This window comes from Pelodiscus sinensis, chromosome 2, assembly GCF_049634645.1.
Source record: "Pelodiscus sinensis isolate JC-2024 chromosome 2, ASM4963464v1, whole genome shotgun sequence".
In the NCBI taxonomy this organism is placed as follows: Eukaryota; Metazoa; Chordata; order Testudines; family Trionychidae; genus Pelodiscus; species Pelodiscus sinensis.
Window position 1 is genome coordinate 29,416,681 of NC_134712.1, and position 23,822 is coordinate 29,440,502.

Consider the following 23,822-nt stretch of genomic DNA (forward strand, 5'->3'; position numbering starts at 1 on the left):
AGGCTGCTTGCGTACCCAGTTCCCGCTATATTTCTACTGCAGAGTTGTAGTGGCCACTTATTGACTAATCATGTACTCAGTAAAAATTGTATTGAGTACATGATTAGTCATTTACTCAGTACTTAACATCCTTATCCAGGACCCTCCATCCCCAGCCAGAAGAACTGCCCCCTCCAAGTGAGGCTGGGGTTGGGTACCATATCCTGGTACCAGGACAGACTGCAGGTCTGTAGACTGCAGGGGGTGGTGCTCAGGCCAGAGACAGCCCTTGGAGCCTGCCCTCCTCTCTCCCTCCCCCCCACCAGACTGAACCTCACTCCTGCCACAGCCTGCAGGCCATATGGGAGGGTGCTGGTGGCTGCCCCCAACCCCTGCATAGAACCCACAGGCCATGGGGGGAGGGGAGGTTCTGCAAGCTGAGAACAGTCCCCAGACCTCTGCCTCCCCCCAGAGAGCCTGTGGACTGTGGGGGGCTGTTGGAGACCAGGGCCGATCCCAGAGCCTACACCCTCCTCCCTGCACAGCTTGCAGGCTATGTAGGAGGATGCTGAAGGCTGGGGGAAGCCCCCCAGAACCTATCTCCTTCCCCCATACCTCTGTGAAGAACTTGCAGGCCATAGAGGGGGGGTTCCTCTGGAGGCCAGGAGCTGTCCTTGGAACCTGTGGTCGCCACCCAGGCAACATTCAGGTTGCCGGGGTGAGAGTGGGGTGCAGCAATGGAAGTCAGGACTGGCCCCTGGAGCTTTGCCCACTTCTGAAAAGACTGCAGACAGTGGGAGGGAGCACTGCAGGCTGGGGGGAAAGGGCCAGCCCCGAGAGCTCTGCTCCTCCCCTATGTGTAGAGCTTGCTGACCATAGGGTGGCTTCTGGGGGCAGTCCCCCAAAGTCTGTCTCTCCTTGGACAATGTTTTGGCCACGGAGGGGCCAGTCTGGAGCCTTGACCACTCCCCTTGAGAGCCTGCAGGCCTCAGGCCGGCCCGGTATCCCTGCTCCTTCCCTATAGACAGCCTGCATATCATGGGGTGATGGTGCTGCTGCAGGCCAGGACCCCTGGAGGCTCCTCACCCACAGAGTCTGGGACTGTTGCCTGCAACCCTGGTGCCACTGAAGGAGTCACCACCAAAGCAGCGCCATCTCCAGTAAGCCTTTCCCCTGCCTCTCAGTCCTCTGTCCTGAGCCCTGCACCCCCCGTGCCTGCCCTGAGTTTTGCATCCCCACCTCTTGACCTGAGCCACCCCACTTCCCTGCCCCTGCTCTTTACTCTTCCATCCCCCTGCCTTCATTCTTGCACCTCCATCCCCTACCCTGAGCCCCCACCCCTTCCCTAACTCCAACCCCCCCACTCCCTGCCCTGAGCCCCCTTCACAAACCCTGCACCCACAATCCTCCACTCCCTCCCTCACTCCTGCACCCCCACTCCTTTTTTACTCTAGCAAAAAACTAAACTGCAAATACTGTCTACCAACAAGCCTATCTATTGTTTGAATCACTTTCCTTTTATTAATGCAAACTTCTTTTTCCTTCAATTTTGAAAAATCATTTAATTAAAACATGTATATTTTATTTTCCACACAAACCCAAAAACCTATTACTTCATTTAAAGATGTGAGCAAAGCCAGATCCATCTGCTAGTTGGTGATATATAATAGATGTAGGCCTGTCAATCCATTAAAAAATTGCAATCAATCACAGTTTTAATCACATCATTGAACAATAATAGGATAACGTTTATTTACATAATTTCAGCTTTTTACAAAATTCCAAATACATTGATTTCAATTAAAACACAGTATACTAAATATACATTTCTCACTTTATATTATTTGTATTATACATATTTACACTATACAAGAGAAGAGTATTTTTCAATTTACTTTATACATTGTAATGCAAGTTTTGTATTCTGAAAGTGCAAGTTACAAGTGCAGAGGATTTTTTTACATAACTGCACTGAAAAACAAAACAATGTACAATTTTGGAACCTACAGGTCCACCGAGTCTTACTTTTTGTTCAGCCAAACAAGTTAGTCCAAAATCCATATTAAAAATAATGATTTAATGGAAAAGAAGTATTTGTCTTAAGTTTTGAAAATTATCTTCTACCTTTACACTTTTAAATGAATGTTTATCATTATGTACATCAGACAAATACAGTGCAGGATTGTAATATTTATTTTCAATTGATATAGATTTCTCTCCTTTTTCCTCTTCTCACTTGTTAAAAATTGTAAAATCTAAATTAAAGTATAATTTCTTGAGATATTTGAATCCAGTTTAGTGCACTGTAAGATTACCGTCATATATATCAAAGATGTAGCCTTGAGCTTGTTTTATGACTGGTAGGAGTGGGACATAGTACAGTTAGGTTCCCCCAGTTAAGCAAAGTACATGGAGAGAGGGATAGCTCAGTGGTTTGAGCATTGGCTTGCTAAACCCAGGGTTGTGAGTTCAATCCTTGAGGAGGCCATTTAGGGATTTGGGGCAAAAATTTGTCAGGGATGGTACTTGGTCCTACTGTGAAGGCAGGGGACTGGATTCCATGACCTTCAAGGTCCCTTCCAGTTCTAGGAGATGGGCTATCTCCATTTACCCATGTGAATTGTGCTAATTCTCTGCCTTGTATGGGAGAAGAGTGAAACTTAACTGGTACAAGGAACTGCATTCACCACTATTTCATTGTAAAATGGATAATATAAGAGAATGATATCCAATAAGAGACTAAAGGTAGGAGGAAGACCACAAAAGGACAAAGACATTGTACTAAACTACAGGGTTTTAAGGAGGAGAATCTCTCTTAAATAAGCATTAGCAAAATTGCCCGTAATATTTCATAGAATCATGGAACACTAGAACTAGAAGGGACCTTGAGAGGTCATTGAGTCCAGTCCCATGCCCTCACACTATGAGGGATTTGGTATGTTACACTTCCGTAGCACTTCCTCAGATGCCAAATATTCCTGTGAGACAAGTATGTATAATTGTTCCCATTGTGCAAATAGGGAAAGGTGGGAAAGGTGGGAATACAAACACTGAGCAATTTGCCAGGTATCAAGACTGTGACAGCTATGAATATATGAATAAAATCCAGATGTCCTTATCCAGATTTTAATGATGCTTTTTAGCTGCAAGACCAGTTTGGGGAGGCTGTACCTAGAATAAGTTTATATATTTGTGCTACAAGTCTTGTTGTTCAGATGTGGTTCACAATGGAATTAATCTTGTATGTTGTCTTTGATATGCTATACAGGCAGTCCCCGACTTACGCGGATCCGACTTATGTCGGATCCGCACTTACGAACGGGGCTTTCTCGCCCCGGAGGTCGAGGTGGCGGATTGCTACCTGCGAGCTCCGGGGCGAGAAAGCCCCGTTCGTAAGCTGCTCCGGTGCCTCTGGTCTGCTGGAGACCATCTCCAGCAGACCAGAGGCACCGGGCAGGTTCCCGCGCTTCTGAGGCTTTGCCAGAGCAAAGCCTCACAAGCGCGGGAACCCGCCGCGGCTGCGGCTTCAGTCCCGGTGCCTGTGGTCTGCTGGGGACCGTCCCCAGCAGACCACAGGCACCGGGACTGAAGCCGCAGCCGCGGCGGAGTCCCGCGCCTCTGAGACTTTGCCAGAGCAAAGCCTCAGAGGCGCGGCACCCCGCTGCCGCTGCGGCTCTGCTCCCCGTGTCCCTGGTCTGCTGGGGGGGGCACAGCTAGTGTGCCCCCCCACCCCCCCCAGCAGACCAGGCTTTTGTTTTGGACCCTGGGGCAGAGCAGGTGGGGCGCTGCCGATTGGTCCTGCAGCGCCGCCTGGGCACTACTGGACCAACCCGGCAGCACCCCAGCTGCTCTGCCCCAGGTCCTGATTCAGCCGCAGAGAAGGTTGTGAAGCACATATTAATAAATGAGAAATAACTGAACAGTAGACATGAATCCCTTTTTTTGTTCCATAGATATAATCCCTTTGCTCTTTGCTAAACAAATTTGTCCGTGAAAATTGCTTAAAGCCACCGCGCTCGCTCTCCCAAGATTAATGCAAAAACCTATTATTAGTTGTAAAACACATAAAGTACATAGAAGTAAAAATCACTATTAAATGTTAATAGAAATGTACTTACAAAATTTAAAATCTGTCAGGTACTACTCCCCTTCCTCCCCCCCCCCCCCCCCCCCGCCTCCCAGGAATGTAGTTTCCAAGAACGCCGGCCTCCATAGAGCATTTAGTTATTCTTTTAATGATACTTTGTGTGTTATTAGTCTAGTTCACTTGTAAGCAGTTGACCAACTTCTGTTAACAGAGCTTTTTATTAACCATATCTTCTTGAAAGGGTCTATTTCCAGGACACTTTGCTTGTGATTACTGTATTATATCTAATAGTTTTGTGTTTGATAAGAGTGAATTTTGCAAAACCACTTTTGAGCTATCTTCTTAACTTTCATTATAGAATTAGTACCCTTTGTTTCATTGGGAATACTCACATTTTATTTTGTCTTTACTATTGCTTGATTACTGTTTTTTTCCTTTTTCTTTTTTTAAATGTCAGTGATTTTGAATAAAATATATAATAGCAATGATGCAGTCAGCCAGTAGATGCTTTGCTTTTTATCTTCCATTAATTCACTAAAGAATGTTTAACAGGCATTTTTCCAACTCAAAAACATCTCTGTAGATTTTAGGAAATATACCAACTCTCATAAGTATTTCAAGCCCAAACCTGTTTCCAATTTGGCCAACGTACATAAGCACATATTGTTTCACTGATGTCAAAAGGAATATTCATGCTTACTGTTAAACTTGCATGTCAGTGATTGCAGGACTGAAGACATAAAGATGAAAGTGAGATTGTGGGATATTGTTGGCAGACTCCTAGAGCACAAGTTCAGTAGGGCTGCAAAGTAATAGAGCTTGAACCGTGGGTACCAGCTTGACTCAGGGTTTGGCCCAGCCACCCCCACAAGGTCTGGAGAGCCTGGGTGGTTAGTGTGATTTGTTTGTAGACAGAAATGGTATGTCTACACAGTAACTAAACACCCACAGCTGACTGCGGGCTCAGGTTGTGGAGCACTAGAATTGCTGTGTAGATGTTCACTTTGTGCTGGATCCCAGATTGTTAGACACTCCCACCACAAAGGGTCTCAGATCCCAGGCTCCAACCTGAAGCTTGAATGTCTATATAACAATTTTCGCCTAGACAAATTCTCACTGGAAAAAAGTTGTAAATTCTTAACACTAAGAGTAATTAATTATTAGAATAACTTACCAAGAGTCTTTGCCTATTCTCCTTCATTTACAATTTTTAAATAAATAAATATGTTCTAGGAATTATTTTGGAGAAGTTATTCAGGAGATCAGACTAAAATGGTTCTTTCTGGTCTAGGAATTTGATATTGCCTGCATCTGTTTTTGTTTTAATTTTCTGATGGATATTCTTACTTTGGTGTAACTAGAAAAGGAGACTTTTTATTGCAAATTCTGTGAATGGCAGAAATTAGGATAAAATTTTTGGATTATTAATCCTAAACTTCCCTTAAAATCTATGTTTAGAAGTAGTCAGTTTGCAAATATAGTGATGCTATTTTTAATGTTACATATATCTTCTTACCTTCCAACCCCATATTTGTCCTTTAGTTTGGAGATTTCTATAATTAAGAAAGATGAAGGACCCATGTGGCCAGAGCTGATAGTGGATGATTCACGAGGAGAATTCATCATGGACTCTTCCCAGTGTTCTGCAGTAGCTGAACGCCTGATGCATCTTACCTCTGAAGAAATGGTAAGAAATTAAAATGAAAAATAACATTAGAAAATCCTTATAGATGTGCTCAAGGTTTATAGTCTTGAGAACCAGGCTCTCCCTTTTTTGACATTATGTAATCAGTCAGGTCATTTAGGAATCTAACTATTAACATTCTTTTTTGTTCAGTTACAGTTATTAAACTATAATGACACTAAGTAGTTTTTATCATTTTTCATAATCTATATATAGAGTACAAAATTTAAATGGTAACATAATCCACACATACTGAATTCAGTTGGCATATGTTTTGTTGAGCAAACACTAAAAGAATGACTGAGTATGGTGTGTTGTGTATTTGTTTTCCTGCTGTAGTTAGTCGTTTGTTAGATGAGTTCTTTCAATACTGTCCCAGCTCTGTTCTGATAGCAGACACTGTATATCTCAATCAAACTTCCCAATAAAACTACAAACCTATTTTACTAGCCAAGGCATCTGGCCAGGATTATTGCTGATAAAACACAGTCCTAGCACCTCATACAATTTACAGGACCATTAACACGTATACGCCTTGTGGACCCACTCAGTGAATGATGGCACTTTCCACCCTTCCCCCACTCACTGCACAAAGATATACCATTTATGTATGACCTTTCTTTTATATACTGATACAAACAAGTTATACTTTGTCCTTCTGACATGGTTTTTACTATTATTTACTTTGCACATGTTAGTTCCATCAAAACATCTATATTCATTGCCTTATCATCCTATTCCTATCTTTGAGAGGATCATTGTATTGTCATAGCATCTTCAGGGAGTTTGTTTATACCATAACGCTGTTTTGAGGTATTTTAATACAGTAAAACTCCAATTGTCCAGCATCCAGTGGTCCGGCACTCCTGATAGTCCAGCACCAACTGGAACCCAGAAATTCTCCTGCCAGCCGGACAATTGGAGCTGCTGTGAGCCCCATGGGCACTCGCAGCTGGGAAAGGAAAGGGGAGAAGAGGGCAAGAGGACTATACCCCTATGACGGGTCTGCCGGGACCCGCACTGCAACCGGTTGGGGGTGGGCGGGGAACGGCGCGGAAAGGGGTGAACCCTCCGCCATTTTGCAGGAAGGCGGGGGAAGCCCCGCACCGCCGCCGAGAGTTTCCGGGAGGGGAGCGGGCTTTCCACCCCCCAGACTGCAGTAGTTATCGCCGAGCAGGGGGGTGTGAGGGGCGACGCTGCGTGACCAACCTGGCAGCACCCCAGCTGCTCTGCTCTGCAGCTTCCCCAAGTCCGCTGTTCATCAGTTTCAGCAGCGGCGGATTTGGGGATGCAGCGCGGAGCATAGCAGCTAGGGTGTTGCCGGGTTGGTCCCGCAGCGCCACCCCTTACCCCCCTGCTTGGCGATAACTACTGAAGTCTAGGGGGTGGGGAGCCCGCTCCCCTCCCGGAAACTCTCAGCGGCGGCGCGGGGTTTCCCCCGCCTTCCTGCAAAATGGCGGAGGGTTCACCCCTTTCCGCGCCGTTCCCCGCCCACCCCCAACCGGTTGCAGTGCGGGTCCCGGCAGACCCGTCACAGGGGTATAATCCTCTTGCCCTCTTCTCCCCTTTCCTTTCCCAGCTGCGAGTGCCCATGGGGCTCACAGCAGCTCCAATTGTCCGGCTGGCAGGAGCGGGATTTCCCCTGCCTTCCTGCAAAATGGCGGAGGGTTCGCCCCTCGCTGTGCTGTTCCCCTCCCACTCCCCGGACGCAGTGCAGGTCCCGGCAGACCCATCACAGCCCCCCGCCGGAGTACCTCCTGACACTCTGGCATATCCAATAATCCAGCACTACCTAGGTCCCAAAGGTGCCGGATTATCGGAAGTCTACTGTACCATCTTTCTGGAATGTGTTTGTGTGAGTGTCCTGTTCCTACTACTGTGTAGAAGTGTGTAGTGCTAACCATGTTCTTACCAGGTTTTGTGAACTTGAAAACCGGTATATTTTGTGACTTCTGCTCTCAACTGGATTTTTGCTAATTTTGCTTTATATCACCAAGGCTTGAACACTACTTTATTTTGAGTCCAGGCCACTTATACCAGGCCTGATGTTTCAGGCTCCCTTTCTTCTACACCTACTGCTTGTGAAATGTCTGTTCCAGGCTGTACTGATTTAAAGTAACTTTTGGAGGAGGTTTGGTAAGCAAGGGTATTCATTTCCTCATATGAGCACAAAAAGAAGCTTATACAATAGAGATGGGCAACCTAGGCTAGCAATTGTTCCATGTGAGTTGCCCTCCTTCCTCTCAGTATGCTGTAAGATTTGCGTAACCAAGATGGTCTCCGGGGATAGGGTAGTTTTGCTAACTGCACTTGAGTTCTTGTCGACTTTTCACACCAGAAGTCTTTGGAGGATCCTCCATATTTTTTGGCCAAGAATAATTTCAAATCTGGACCTGCTTGCGCGGTGTGAACAAGATAACATGGCTACCATCGTTATGAAAGATGCTGGAGAAGGATTGGGCATGTGCTCAGGAAAGATGGAAGCTCCATCACAAAGATTGCTGTGCACTGGACCCCTGAAGGGAAGTGCAAATGAGGACGACCCCAGATAACATGGCGCCAGACAGTTGAAATAGAAATGAAGAGCATGAATGACATTTGGGGCACTATTGAGAGGCTGGCCAGAGACAGACAGAAGTGGAGGACCTTTGTTGCTGCCCTATATGCCAGTGGGCATGAAAGGCGATGATGATGATGACTTGTGTATCTAAAATTTGCAGCATGTGCTGACAGAACCATAGCAGTACTTTGAATGCAGAGGGAATGTACGACTGTCAGTGTTTTGTGTGAAGTCAGCATGCACCTCACTTCATGTGCCCTTGCTTTAAGTGCATGTCACTATAATAATACTAGTAGGAAAAAAACTATGCACCTGGAAACCAGCAGAATCATGGGGAACAGTAAACCAAAAATCTCATGAGCACCCATATAACTCTGGTCTACATGCAACCCTTGGGTGGCAGGTTGTCCACCACTGATAGAGAGAGACAAAATGCCGTTTTGTGAAGTCACCTTTTATAAATTGGATGCCATGAGTATCCAGATTTGAAATGTGAGCTGCTTATCGTAAAAGACATTTTTATGCGGATCTCAACTAAAGGCACAGACTTTTGGGTGCCTTTTAATAATCCCATCTTCAGGGAGTGGAGTCCATTTTGATGTGGTAGGTACTGTTCAGGGTTTTTGTTGTACTCTTATTTCAGACTCCAAGAGAAACTCACATTTTCGAAGTAGGTGGGATGTACCTCACAATTGAGGTGGCCAGACTAACTAAGAGGCAATATAAATTCACTGCACAGTTGAAAATTTGGAACAATTCAAATATTAAGAACATAAGAATGGCTATACTAGATTACACCAAAGGTCCATCTAGCCCAGTATCCTGTCTGCTGACAGTGGCCAATACCAGATACCCCAGAAGGAGGGAACACAACAGGTAATCCTCATGTGATCCCTCTCCTGTCACCCATTTCCAGAAAAAAACCCGAGACTAGAGACATCTTTCTACCCATCCTGGCTAATAGCTATTGATGGATCTAACGTTCATGAATCTATCTAGCTCTTTTTTTGAATCCTGTTGAAGTCATAGTCTTCACCACATCATCTGGCAAGGAGTTCTACAAGTTGAATGTGCACTGAGTGAAGAAAAACCTCCTTTTGTTTGTTTTAAAACTACTGCCTATTAATTCATTTGGTGACCCCTAGTTCTTATATTGTGGGAATAAGTAAATAACTCTTCCTTATTCACTTTTTCCAGACCAGTCATGATTTTATAGACCTCTGTCATATCCCCCCTTAGTCTCCTCTTTTCTAAGCTGAAAAGTCCTAGTCTTTTTAATCTCTCTTCATATGGAATCTGTTCCAAACCCCTAATCAATTTTGTTGCCCTTTCTTGAACCTCTTCCAATGCCAATATACCTTTTTTGGTGTTCAGCGTGTTCAAAATGTGCTGACATTATTATGCTCAAGTTTGGGAGTTTTTCCCCCCCCTCCAGAAAGGTTTAAAGAGAAAATCATAGGTCTTTTTGTCATTAGGGTCATAATTGGCATCTTGTGATGTTATTTTTATGTTTGTTTGTTTTTTTAAGTCTTTGTGATGGTTTGGGTGGGGGTGTTTAATCTGTAGCTTAAATTTGCTAAGTAATCCATCTTTACAAATCTCTTTAACACAAGATAAAATATTTTTTGAGTTTGAAGTTTTATAGTGATAAATGCATTATATAAGACTTGATCCTGCTCTGCGTTCTCAATTTTTGTTCATGTCTGTGCTGACCACCTAGTAGGTAGTGTAAAGTGACCAGAGGATATTTTATTAAAATAATTATTTAATTTTGCAAAGTCAAATTCTGTGATTGAGGTGATATGATTCAATATTTGGGAATGTTTGCAAGTAATCTTAAAGTATACACCTCTTGTTAAAATTTATATTTACAAACATTGGATTTGGTCATTGAGATAAATAAAATGCTAGTTAATTTTAAGAAAAAAAGGCATAAACTGGCTTTAACTATAATCTGATTTTTTTTAATTTTACAACTAGTGTGTTCAAATAATGCTTAACAGCAAAGTAACAATTCAGCAAAAATCCAACTGCAGTTGTCAGATTTTTAAGATAATATTTTAAAATGATAAACATTTTAGAAAATCCAATAAAATATATTTTTCTAACATTTACAGTACTTTGATTTTAATTCTTCAGCCTGAAATGAAGGCTGCTTATTACTCATTTGCTTCTGTTTGCCAAAGAATAAATGTTGTGGTAGAATAAATTTGAAGTGTTGCAGGAGAGTTTTCTGATAAAGGTTTTAAAAGGGGGGCAGGGGTTGTGGTTTTTATGAATTTTCAAAATAGGACATACAGCAATATTGTGCTTGGTAGACTTTGCATGATCTTAATCCAGTCTTTTAAAGAATTTTTTTAAGATTAATAGAATGCAGTCCTGATTTTCCCCTTCTCCCCGCCCCATTCCACTAGTCCCCCAGTGACCACAAGATACTCAGAACAGGTGGGGAAAGCTGGAGTGCAGTCATCCAGGTCTACTTTTTGACTGTCTGAGTCTAAGGAGAGTCTGATAAGATAGCCCTAAAGCTTCTATATTAAATCTTCTTTAGCCCTGAAATCCATTGGTGTTAGAAACAGTCATGTCTCCCAGCAAAGCTAGAGTATCTTTTTAATACTAGAGGTATTCAAAAATGAGAAGCTCCAGTGTGCCATGCAGACGAGGCCAGCAGCATGTATGGTGCCGTTACCACGCATGCGCAGCAACTGTCCCTTACATTCCTTGTCTACTGCCGTCAGCGTCGGTCGGAACCGCAGTTGCTCTCCTTATTCGTTTACTAGTTCACATTGTTACAGTTACAGTTTAGTTAGTTTTGTTGGTAGGTAGTCAGAATTAAGATTTCTTTTCTCCTTCTCTAATTGCTTTGTGTGTGGTTCGTAAGCCCCCAACTGAAACTAGCCCTAAAAATTGCATTTGTCCAAAACTGACAGATTTATGTCAAATTTGCAAGTTTTGATTGAGCTGAAATGGCAATTTTGGAAATAATTTATTTGTCCAGAATATTTTGCCCAGCTCCATAAACTATTACTTTAGGGCAGGCAGTAGAAAGTCCATTCTGACTTAGTTTGTTGGACAGTGGATTGGCAGTGAACATGGAGTGTTGCTATGTCAATTTAGAGCTGGCACAGTCTGAGTTCAGAGATGGAATAAAGTTCTTCTACTTCCAGTCTCTGATCAGCCTTGACCAGAGACAGTGTTCATGGTTCCCCATTGCCCATAGGTATTTGAAGGATATAGACAATAGGATGTGGAGGAGCAGCTGAGGATTGTAATAGGCAAAATCAATAAAATAAAGCAATGCAAAGCTTATATTGAATATTAAGAGAGCTTGCTGACAATGGAGTCTATTAAACTGTAAAAAGCCTCCCAAGAAAAGTGGTGGAAATTGTTTCATTTTAACACCACAATAAGCTGATTACTGGAAAATAAGAAGTAGGGGACCATGGTTTGCTGGCATGGGATTAGCTAGATGACTTTGATAGGGCTTTTCTACTTCTAATAGTTAATATCCTTGAAACATTTGTATACGTTCTTGACTTGCATAAAGAGGAAGTAAGCTAATAGATATAAATTCTACAGCAGTAAAACATCAGATATTTCTTACCATAAGGACAGGATTAAAAGTTATTTTATCAGTGAAAGCAATTATTAAAAATTGATATAAATTATAATAGTTACAAGACTTGACATAATGGAATCTATTAACAATTAATTGCCCCTTTTATAGCATGCTCTTCAGAAGAACATAATTCTATCTCTGAACTTTGAAACAATGTACATTTACAATGCTATTGCAGTACAGAGACCCTCTTTAGTATTCAGTCAATTACCTGTAAAATATTTTTTCATTTTATGGCACAGTCATTTGGTTCTAATTCTGAGTTATCCATTCCATACATATAAATAAATGCTGGATCAAGATGCATTTAAACTTCTAGTTTTAAGCTTTCATTTTTTCTATGAAATAAAAGAAAAATAGATATTTATCTCTCAGATTTTGAGCAGCAACAGATCTCTGGTTACAATAGGTATCTTTAAACTGCCTATAGACTTTAAAGCCAGAAAGGAGCATCATTATCATCCAGTCAGATCTCCCGCACATTGCAGGCCACAGAACCTCACCCAGCCACCTATGAAATTCCGATGGACGGCAGGAGTGCTACCCTTTTCCAGACATCCCAGCATTCAGTAAAAAAATTGCTTTTAAAGGGTTAAACCCAGAAGAGTGGATATGCAGGGAGCCAGGAGAGCCAATTAAGAAAGAGTAGAAGAAGGTTGAGATGAAATAATAATTTTTTGCCTGCTTCATTTTTCCCTTCATGTGTGAGCCAGAGCAGGAGCTGGGAGCGAAATGGACTAAGCAGTAATAAGGCATAGATTTTCTAACAGTATTCATGTCTAAGAAAAGAATCAACAGATGTAAGTGGAACAGGAGATGTTTATTTAGATGCAGTCAGGTTCTGTTCTTTTCTCTTTTCTTTTCAACTCCTTTGTGCTAAATCCCCTTGTACACTGAAACTGAATCCCAGGGAAGCAATTCTCTGTGCTTTAATTCTTTTTGATGTTGGTTGCTAGATGCTACAGAGCAACAACAACAAGTATGCTTTACCAAGTATGTCTTTCCTTGTTTTATTAATAAAATTACCTTTTTTAAGACTATGATCTAATTCCTGTGTCCTAAGAAAAAGCAGGAGGATGTGCATGTGCTTGAGATTGAAGGTCACCTATTAAGAAATTGCAATTGTTTTCAAGCTCCCTTTTAATGGAGGGATAAGAGCTTAGGGATACCTCGCAGGGAGAAGTTCCCAAGTGCTTCTTCCCGGCTTCAAGGGGTTTTTGTATTTGAATAGCGGTAGGGTACCACCCGAGATCAGAGATCCTGTGACCTTTTGGAGTTTTTAAACAGAAGCCATTGCTGTTGCTGTTAAGGTCCCCTGTGAGCCCCCACATTCTGCACTTTGAAGTGCCAGAATGGAGAACAACCTTGACAGAAATAGATCCATAGCCTGGCTAAGCAAATGTTTTCTTTCATCTCTCAGTTTGAACAATTCTATGGTTGGTAGCATCCATATGCAAGCATAGTAATTTAAAGTATGACTCTTAAAAATGACTGTCCTGGAGTAGATGGTTGAAAACTAGATGTAATTGTCTTTCAGAGCAAAACATCAGTTACTCTAATTCTGCACCTTGGCTGTGAGCGCTCCATCTCCTAAGCAAAGTAGATATCCATTATGAAGAGCAAAGAGGGAGGAAGGTGCTGATTACTTGCACTGCAGTCTTCCCCAACTCATCCTAAAAGGCAATAACTTTAATTGAGGCATCAAAAAACATAACATTCATCATCCAAAAACTTGAATGGGAAAGTTCTATAGGTTGGACCTCTCTAGTCTGGCACCCTGAGGACCTGACTGATCTCAGATGGGGGATTTTGCCAGACTAGGGAGGTCATTTGTGACTCCCTTGCTGCTAGTCCAAATTCTTGCGTTGCCACCCCACCAGGCTTCTGGGCTCCCACGGCAGCCCAGCTGGGTCATGTGCCAAGCTTCCTGTCCTTCCTTCTGACCTCCTCACAGCCTAGCTGGGTCACGCATTGGCCTTCCTGTTCTTGCCCTCCCCCCAGCACAGATTTCTAACACAAATTGCTTTTCTGTTGTTGAGATTTAAAAATTCCAATGTATAGGTAAAGTGCAAGAAGAAAGCAATAAATACAAAGTACAAACAAATTCTCTCGGATCAAGCTTTAAAAAATACATTTACCCATATGTGCTTATACCTAATAAATGTGCAGACTTTTCTTAGAAAGTGAATTTTAATTAAGTGCCTTTTCCACTAAGAAGTTCAACTTCCCTCAGATGAAACTTTTTCTAGTAACAAACAACATCCCCCACCAAAAGTCACACTGCACTCTGTTTGCTCCATCCAGATATTTTTTTAAATTGTCTGTACTGTGACTATGATTTCAAATCTTTGGCCAAAGTCTCACTCTTTTGATTCCTAGAAAATAGAAATGGAAAATACTATAGCTTATCAACAGTAATAAATCCCTTTTCAGTGTAGGTTGAGTACTTAACTTACAACTGTAGCTAGAAAGTTACAACTGCCTCGCTAGAAAGTAAGAGAGAAATTCTATTACTTTGTGAACTCTAGCTTATTCAAGTGATTTTTAAAAAGTGCATGGTTACCTGCTTTCCCCCACAGCAAATATCCATTTCTACTGTGCTCTTAATATTTGTTCTTTTTGCCTTGAGAAATATCAGCCAAAGGCCAAATGTGTATGCTTTCCCATTACCAGATGGATAAAAGAGCTATAAATCTTGTGTCAATTTTAAGTGGCCACTAGAAGTGCTGAGAGGAAGTTTGCATTTGAAAAATAAACAGGAGCTGCTACACAGTGAGTCACTCCATTGTTTTCTGACGTTTCTGCTATGGTTAAAGCTGAAGTTAAAAATACCTGCGTTGGTGAGATGACACTTTACTCTGCAGTCAATCTAATAAATGTGGGGAAAGCATAGCAACTAGTAAAAGATATAGACAACCGAAAGGGCCTCCTGTTATTCATTACATCCACAAATGAACCAAGTCAAAATAGAAACATTCCTTTGTGAGCATTCTTTTGTCAATATCCTAAGCAAATGACAAGGCTATATAACATTAAACCTGATGAATGCAAAATTAACATACACATGTGAATCTGGGAGTACAGACATGTTATGGCAAGTAACGTAATCATTAACTGAAGGGATGACTTTAGTCTGAAATACCTAGAACCATATTCATCCTTGATGTCATCACATCGACTTAAATGTATAATATTGTGTACCAGGTGTCATGGCTCCTTCCCCACTCTGGCATGATAAATGCAGAAGTGGGGGCCAGCAAGTGTACCCCAAAGCCTTATCTACCAGGCTTTGGTATAAAACTTCCCCCCAAGATCTTAAAACCTAGATCTTGGGAATAAAACTTCCGCTGCCACCACCCAAATGTTGCTAAAGAAACCAGGGGAAAGATCATTTGGGAAATCTTCCCCCTAAAACAAAAATCAGGGCACACCATTAACCACTGCCAGGTTAAGAAAAGAAAAGAAAGAACTTTTATTATTACAACAATATTCTGGTTGCAAGTATAATGACTAGAGAGGAAGGTAACAAACTATACTCATGGAGAAACTCCATGGGCCTAGAACTTAGTTACAAAGAAAAGCCAAAACATCTTTTAAGCAGTGCCAGATCTCAGATCCCATACCCAATCCATAACACAATAAAACCTAACGAAACTACCTAAACTTTACCCTACTTACAGAAAATGAAGAATGGTGTCTTGGAGAGAGAGAGACATGCTTGTCCCTCTCTGTCGCTGCAGAGAACTCTCCCAGAGAGACAAAAGGGAGAAAAGAAAAAAACCCAAATTCCTTTGTCCCAGTTTGAAAAGTCCCACCTACATTCCTATTGGTCACTCCACCTGGCTAGGTGTAGTTAACCCCTTAATCCCCAGGCTGCTGGCTAACCCTCATAATCATGACACCAAGTATTCAGTACATTTCACTGTTTTTTGGTTTCAGAATCCACACCCTGAGAAAGAAAACCCTCCTTGTAATGCACAGGAATTGGAGGAATGTGACATTTTTCTTGAAGACAGCACAAGTTTATGCAGATTTGATGGTAATACATTGAAAATCACACATGTGGTAAGTGAAATATTAAATCCAACTATTCATTGTGTCCCAATGGCCCAAGTGTCTCCCATTCAAGATTTTTCAGTATAGAAATATAGTTTTTCCATGGTGAGAAGTCTAAAAAACAAAGGCACACACTCAGCTGATATAAACTGGTGTAGTTTCACTGAAATCTTACAACAGTTTCTTTAATGAGAAACCTCAGTAATAGATCGAGTGCTTGATCATGTCCATTCCAATCATGTGTATGCATGCACATGTGCATGGGGGCTGGAAGATTTGCCTGTAGCAGGATCTGTCAGGTCAGCCAGGACACCCACTGGAGTCTCATATCCAGGGTGCTCAATATAGAGCCTTGCTGACCTGCCACCCCCTCAGTTCCATTTTATCATCAGCAAACACCTTCAACCTCAGAGTTCTTGTTATCTTTCGCTCAGTTAGTCAGTAGTTAGAGTTGTTGGGGGTCTCTACTCCCATCTCGACTCCCTGGAGCCATGGCATGTCATTGTTCCCAGGGTTTAAAAACTGTTTGGTCTGCATGAAGTGATACTCTCTTCTCCTGCTTATGGTGCCTAGGGGAAGGTCACTAAAAAGACTTCTGTAAGATCTGCCTCAAATTCTGCTTCAGAACTCTTACAAAAGGGAGCAGCAGCTTTAAGTTGTACTCTTGGAGGCAGCTCTCCTCCATCCCTCATAAAAAGTGGACCCTGCTTCTAGCACCTTTTCATGGGTGCAGAGCGCCCTGGTACTGTTGTCAAGAAATCTGGTGCTGAGAAAGGAGTCATCCTGAGACTCTCAGTGCCAAGATAGCACCTCCCACAGTCAGTGAGCAGGCATGAGTCTCAGCTGGCAGTGCCTCAGAAGGAAAAGAAGACGGAGAAGGATTGTTTTCCTGCAGCCAAATCCAAGAGGCAAACAACTGTGAGAACCCTGTCAGGACACAGCTCCCAATCCTGGTAAGGCTGTGTCAACTTCTGCCCAGGTGAGCAGTTTAGTCTGGGCTCCCTGTGCTTCTCAGTTCCTAGTGGCCAGCACCTGCCACTTCCCTCGACTAAAAGCTTTTGAAGTGACCTAGGACTTGCTGTGTCTTCCAGTGCTATTCTTGCTCACTGAGAGAAGTCTCTCCAGCATGGTCAGCTCCACCCCACTCCAGGTGCAGTCAGGAGGGACAATGATGTCCCAATGTTCCCTTACTCCACACCTCCCTTTGGCGCCAGCCCATTTGGACAAAAAGCCCAGTGGCTTTCCAAGCTCCCAATGTCTGGTACCCCACAGTTTGGCTCCTCCATCGTCTTCCTTCTTGGAGTCCTTGGAGTCCCACCATTCCCATAGGAGCCAGAGTAGAAGGTCAAGGTCGCAGTGGCATCATGGCAAACTCAGTGGCAGTATCCACCACAGTAGTTCAGGGGCTGAACTAGGTAACGTAGAGTTATAGAACTTTTCCATCTCTCACTTAACCATAATTGAAACATCTTAGGCAAGATCTATGCTGCACTTCTATAAGTTGCAACCCAGAATTGCAGCCCAAGCAGATGTGGCGGGGCTAAGATGATTTTTATGCAAAATACATGCCCTCCTAATCCTGGGCTGCTTTGGGGGTTGGAGTACATGAATTAGGTGACTCTGGTGTTTGTCTAAGTTACAAGCAACTTGTCAGGGCTGTAAATAGGCCACGATGCTGTGACTCTATCTTGGTATACCTCCTAAGCCAGGATTTGTAAGGGATCTTCAAAAGGTAACTTTAAGGCTCTCCTACAGTACCTGCATTGGCAGAATTCTCTTGAGCCAGACTTGTCTTCAGTTAACAAACTAACTGATTGTGGTAGTAAGTTATTATTCTCTAAGAGGATCAACACTAGTGGCAAATGGGTTTCATAGATGTTTTCTGACAATAAGAATAATAGAATCATAGAATACTAGGACTGGAAGGGACCTCAAGAGAATCTATTCACCTGTGCCTCATGGACACAAGATTCTGCCCATTGTTACCTATGTTGACCTTGTTCTGGCTTGGCCTTTCCAACTTCTGTCATTCCCATCTCTTCCCAACTCCAGGCTTCTCATCCTATTACTCCTCTCCTACTTTCCCCTGTGGTAGCTCCCATTCCTAGTCTCCTCTGCGCCTTGCCCTAATCTCCCTCCTCCCTGGGTTTTTGTCCGAACATCTTTTGTGGCCAGTACCCAGCTTCTAATGAGATCTGTCTCCCTTCTTTCTATTCCAGCTTTTCCTAGTCCCTCTCTTCTACCATCCCCCTATTGTTCAATTGAGCTATGTGTTCTCCCCCTATCAACCTGTTGGCTTTTGGTCCTCCCCCAACATTTTTTTCATTGTCTTCTCTGCACAACATCCATGTCTCCTTTTCCACACAGCTAATCCTAGTAATGGTTTCTCTTCCCACCCCAGACTTTCCAGATTCCCAATCTATTTCCTTTCCTCCTGCTAGTTTGGGTTTTTCCCTTCTGTGTTCAGATCTTATGACTTCCTCCTCCAACCCTGCCTGAATGGTGGTGGTGGTGGTGGTGGTGGGGTAATGTGTCAATGAATCCAGGGAGGCCCGGTCCCCTATAAATCACTGATTTGTACCTCCCCATGTCGGTGGGCCTGATTCTAAATCACTTAGACATTTTTAAATAATAAGAGTTATTCCAGATTGATTTTATTTTTTGGCTTTGTTTTGTTTATGGACACTAAATTCAGCATCAGACAGTATAGATATCGGGCAGTTTCAACATACTTGCCAAACCTACTGAAGATATATCAACAGTATTTGAGGCTTACAATGTTCACCTTATCATGTGTCACACATTCTAAGTCCTTGTCTGTATTACATCTCTAACTAAATTTAGAAGATTCATAGGGGTAGCCAAGTTAGTCTGTAACTGGAAAAACTTTAAAAACAACAAGGTCTTGCAGCACCTTTGAGAATAACAAAACGTGTTGTTGTTATCATGAGCTTTCATGGGCCCAACCCACTTCTTCAGATGAATGGAGTTATGAAAGGTCAAGTTTCTAAATAAATATGGGATGAAGGGAGGAGAAGGAAAAAGAAGGGGGGGGAATAGTAAATTAGAGTGTACATGCCACTTGAAACTGATAGAGAAGGTACTAATTGTTCTTAAGTACACAGTGTTTTGGTTTTTTTATGTCATTAGGATGTGGAATGTAGTGGGCCATCCAGCCAATGTCTTTATGCATACCTCTGTGATAGAAATCGAACTTATAAATGAAGTTAAGTTCTAAGGCTTCCCTGTGGAGTTGGCTTGTGGAATGGGCCTGAAACAATACAGTGACTCTGAGATCCATTAATGAGTGTCTGGGAAAGTTAAAATGTTCCCCAAGAGGTTTTCGTGTGTTGCCTTTTCGGATATCAGATTTGTGTCCATTAATTCTTTCTCTCAGACTGTTCAGTTTGGCAAATATATGGCAGAGGGGCTTTGATGGCATAGATCACGTTAGTTGATGGGCAGTTAAATGAGCCTCTAATGTGGTGGTTTATGTGGTTAGGTCCTGTGATATCACTTGTATAGATTTGTGGATAGAGTTGGCACTGGGGTTGATTGCAAGGGTGGGTTACTGTATGAGTATGATGGAGGTGTGCTGTGTGGTTATTGGAAATAATTTGTTTGAGGCTATGGGGTTGTCTGTAGGTGAGGATTGGCCTGTCGCCCAAGGCCTGTGAGAGTGATGGGTCATTTTCCAGGATAGGTTGTAGATTGTTAATAATGCGTTGGAGGGGTTTAAGTTGTGCGCTGTAGGTGATAACAAGTGGTGTCCTGTTGTTTTCTTTTCTTGGCCTGTCTTAAAATATCTGATGTAGAACACCCAGTTATTTCCCCAATTAAATGTTGTAAAGTGCAAAGTACCTAACCAGTCACCATAAGCAGTCTCTGGCCTTAGTGTGAGACACACAATTGGTAGGACCACAACATTTGGTAGACAGCTTCTTTTTATAACTTAAAGGAAGGTAAGGGTTTGGCCAGGAAAACAGGATGTGCTGTCAGTGACCCTGTTATTGGGTGCTATTGAAAGATAAGTTCATCTTAGTTTGAGTGGTTCAGCGTTCAGTAAATTCACTGGAAATTCATGTGACTGTTATTTCTTTGTCTAAATCTTAGTATTTACCTTGATTTCTGGTCACCTCTATATACCTAAGCAGTGCATATAGGGCCTTGTATATGCACACCACATTAGGGTGATTTTCCTCCTTAGAATTAATAGCTATAAAACCTCTTAAAAAATCAGTAAAATGTTATTAGAAAATTGGAAGTTGCCATGTGATTGAGGTTTAAAGAATAACCATTGGTTTGTTCTTACTGGTAATTTTAATTATATGAGAACAATGTTAATCTTATCATACTATTTAATAAACTATTCAATTTTAAAAAATCAGATGTGTCCACGAAAAAATTAGATTAACTTTGACTTTAATTTAAATGTGTTAGTATGCTTTTATAAAAGTTTTATCCTTTGAAAGTTTTTTCCTAGATTAATTGATTTTGAGCCTAAATTATATCCCTTTTATCTAATGTTCTGTGCAAAAGAGAAGTATACATTTTCTGGTTTTCCCTGCTTCACAAAGTTTTGCTAACAGTTTTTTCCCCTTCCTATGGGCTCTCCCAGTTGTATCTATTTATTTTGGGGAGTTGAGTAGATGGGATTCAGAGGAGTTTAGTTTATCTTTGCAAACTGTAGCTAGAACAAATTTCAATATTCAAAACCAAAAATGATATCTACGCAATATTCATAAGTAGCATGCTGCCTGGTGAGCGGTCTGTGTCGTGCCACTTTTATGTAGGATTCTATTTCCTTGACTAGTAATTATTTTGGATCTCTAGTATCTTTCTGTAAAGAAGAATAGGTTCTACCTTCCTAAACCGAGACACTCTGGTCTAGCAAAACTCCATGGTTCAGTAGGACAACGGATGTTCCTAGAGCAGATAGGGTTGCCAGGTGTCTGGTTTTGAACTGGATAGTCCAGTATTTGAGCTTTCTGTTTGGGAAATAAATTGAGAAAATATAAATGTCTGGTATTTTCTAAATAAGATGTAATGTAGATTGTGTTGTAATGTCAAGTGTGTCCAGTATTTTTGTTGAAACCATCTGGCAACCCTAGGAGCAGAGAACCTGAGACCAAGCCCATGTGCAGTGGGGCCAGGCATCCTCAGCAGCCCTGACTAGGGGACCAGGAATCTGCCCACAGCAGCAGGGCCCAGAATCTGCAGCAGCCCCTGCTGTGGCTAGCAGTATCTGAGCCAGACAAGTGTCTGGCTGTGGGCTGAGAGTCAGTAGCAGGGAACCTCCCCTGGTCTGGCAAATTCCCTCATTTGAGACCTGTCAGGTCTCAAGGGTGCCAGATCAGGGAGATCCAACTTGTATTAGGCAAATGTAGTCATTTGCAAAAATCTAAGTGGGTTTGAATTATTTTGTTTATTCCTATTAAAGCAAAGTTTTGGTATTGTTGAGAGTATTAGCACGCAAGTGTGATGCATGCTTTATAATATATCTGTGTTTCTGATTTGCATTATGTTTACTAAATTTATATGGTGCCCTCATCTGAGAAAATGCACCTTGTAGATTAAGAACTCTAACAAACTAATTTCACTTGTAAACTATATTATATGTGAAAATAGATTCTGCACAGTAGAAGTCTTGTGTATCATAGGAGTGAATGCTAACTGCTATGTTTGTGAAGGTCAAACAGTGCATGATATCATCTTTCATACTAGTTGACTCTTTTTTGAACTAGTAAAAAAAAATGTCCAGTACTCCTCAAATCTTTTTATGGTTTAATAAGAAAGGATTTTTGTTTGCTGAAAAATAATCTTCAAAGATTAATCAACAAAGTATTTAGTGCAAAGTACTGTATGTGAGAATAATAATGCATCTTTTTTGTGTTCAAAGCCAAAAGGCTAACATATTAATTACAATCATTGTGAGGAAGATCATTAAAGAGACTCTATATATAGCAAGCAAACAGATGCTTGAGAGGAGAGAGCTCCTATTTACATTTGAGGATCAAATAATTGACAGCTAGCTACTAGGAAAAAACAGGCTCACTGATTTGTTTTCAAAATACTTTATTAAATTCCCTTCATCCCAACGTAGGGGTATGATGGGTGGAGGGGAAGGTGTTAGATCAGATCTGGAGGTAACAGACAATTCTTTGGTCCTGAAAAGAAGGTGCAGCCTTTTGTTTAATTTAAAGTGAATTTTGTAATGTGGTATTACACAATCATGGATTTGGTTCTGGTAGCTGCAGTTTCAAGCTTAACATAATGAAAGTCACCTCTGCTACTTGTTTTAAAGTTAGATTCTCTAGGAACTTATAAAGACCAAAGGTAGTGAGTGACACATATATATTCACTGGTATAAGGTCTAGTCTGATTTATACATTTTATTAAAGTTACAATAAAAATCACAATTATCAAAGCATGAAGAAATTCTACACAGACCTGCACACAGGCAGTCCCTAATGGGGCTGAGGCAGAGGGTGCAATTGCCCTGGTGCCCAGCGATACAAAAGAAGGCAGAGCTCCTGCGGCCTGAGCCCTTTTATTTCACTGCTGAAGCATAGCGCTGTGCACTCTGGGCAGTACTGAGGACTGCCTGGGGAAAGCTTGGCTCTCTCCTGGTGGTGCTAAGAACATAATCAGACCAACAATCCATCTAGCCCAGTATTTTGTCTGCCGACCGTGGCCATTGCCAGATGCCCCAGAGGGAGGGAACACGACAGGTAATCCTCATATGATCCCTCCCCTGTCACCCATTTCCAGACAGAGACTAGGGACACCATTCCTACCTAAGATTGTTAACTAATGAGTAATTTACTAGTCAAGTAGTCAATGGAATTTCCATTGACTAGTTGATAGGCACTTCTGCATTCCTCCTTTGAAATGTACAAGAGCCACCAGTGAGGCGCTCATATATTTCAAAGGAGAAATGTGGAACTGCGCATTCAGCCTGGGGCCAGCGGGAAGTCCCGTTGATTCTGGGCTCCATGAGGACGCTTGTGCTTTGAAAGAGCCCAAAGGGGGCTCTTGTGTATTTCAAATCAGAAGCACCCACGTGGAGCCCAGAATCAACGGGCCTTCCCGCTGGCCCTAGGCTGCACTCAGTGTGTCAGCTTTGAAATGTACAAGAGTCCTTTGCGGGGGCTCTTGTGCATTTCAGTCCAGAAGCGCCCTCATGGAGCCTGGGATCAGGGGGCAACTCAGAGTCCCCCGCTGACCTGGGCTCCATGCTGCACTGCCGCTTTGAAATGCCATGTGGAGCCCATGGTCAGCTGGGGATTCCCCAGCTCACCCTGGGCTCTGTGTGGCATTCCCTGGAACCGAGGATCGACTGGGGACTCCCGAGCTGACCTTGGGTTCCATAAGGCATTTTCGCAGAACCCAGGGTCATCTGGGAAGTCCCATATCTGATAGGGAAGTCTCTACCTGATTGAGGCAGCAAGGGGGGAGGGAATTGACTAATCAACTCATCTATCTAATAAGCATTTTCTTATTGGATAGTCGACTAGTCCTTAACATCTGTATTCCTACCCATCCTGGCTAATAGGCGTTGATTGACCTAGCTCTTTTTTGAACCCTGTTAAAGTTCTAGCCTTCACCACATCATCTGGCAAGGAGTTCCACAGGTTGACTATCTGCTGAGTAAAGAAAATCTTCGTTTTGTTTGTTTTAAACATGCTACCTATTAATATAATTTGGTGACCCTTAGTTCTTGTATTGTGGAAATAAGTAATTAACTTTTCCTTATTCACTTTTTCCAGACCAGTCATGATTTTATAGACCTTTATCATATCCCCCCTTAGTCTTCTCTTTTCTAAGTTGAAAAGTC

General features: G+C 42.2%; 1 protein-coding gene across 1 annotated transcript in view; it reads left to right on the forward strand.

Moving 5' to 3' along the window:
* Positions 1-23,822, forward strand: part of NUDCD1 (NudC domain containing 1) — a 135,676-nt gene that overhangs the window by 74,629 nt on the left and 37,225 nt on the right. Inside the window, exons 7-8 of the mRNA XM_075920212.1 lie at positions 5,609-5,753; positions 15,869-15,994. Of these exons, the coding sequence (XP_075776327.1) occupies positions 5,609-5,753; positions 15,869-15,994 (271 nt within the window). The remainder of the gene's footprint in view (positions 1-5,608; positions 5,754-15,868; positions 15,995-23,822) is intronic.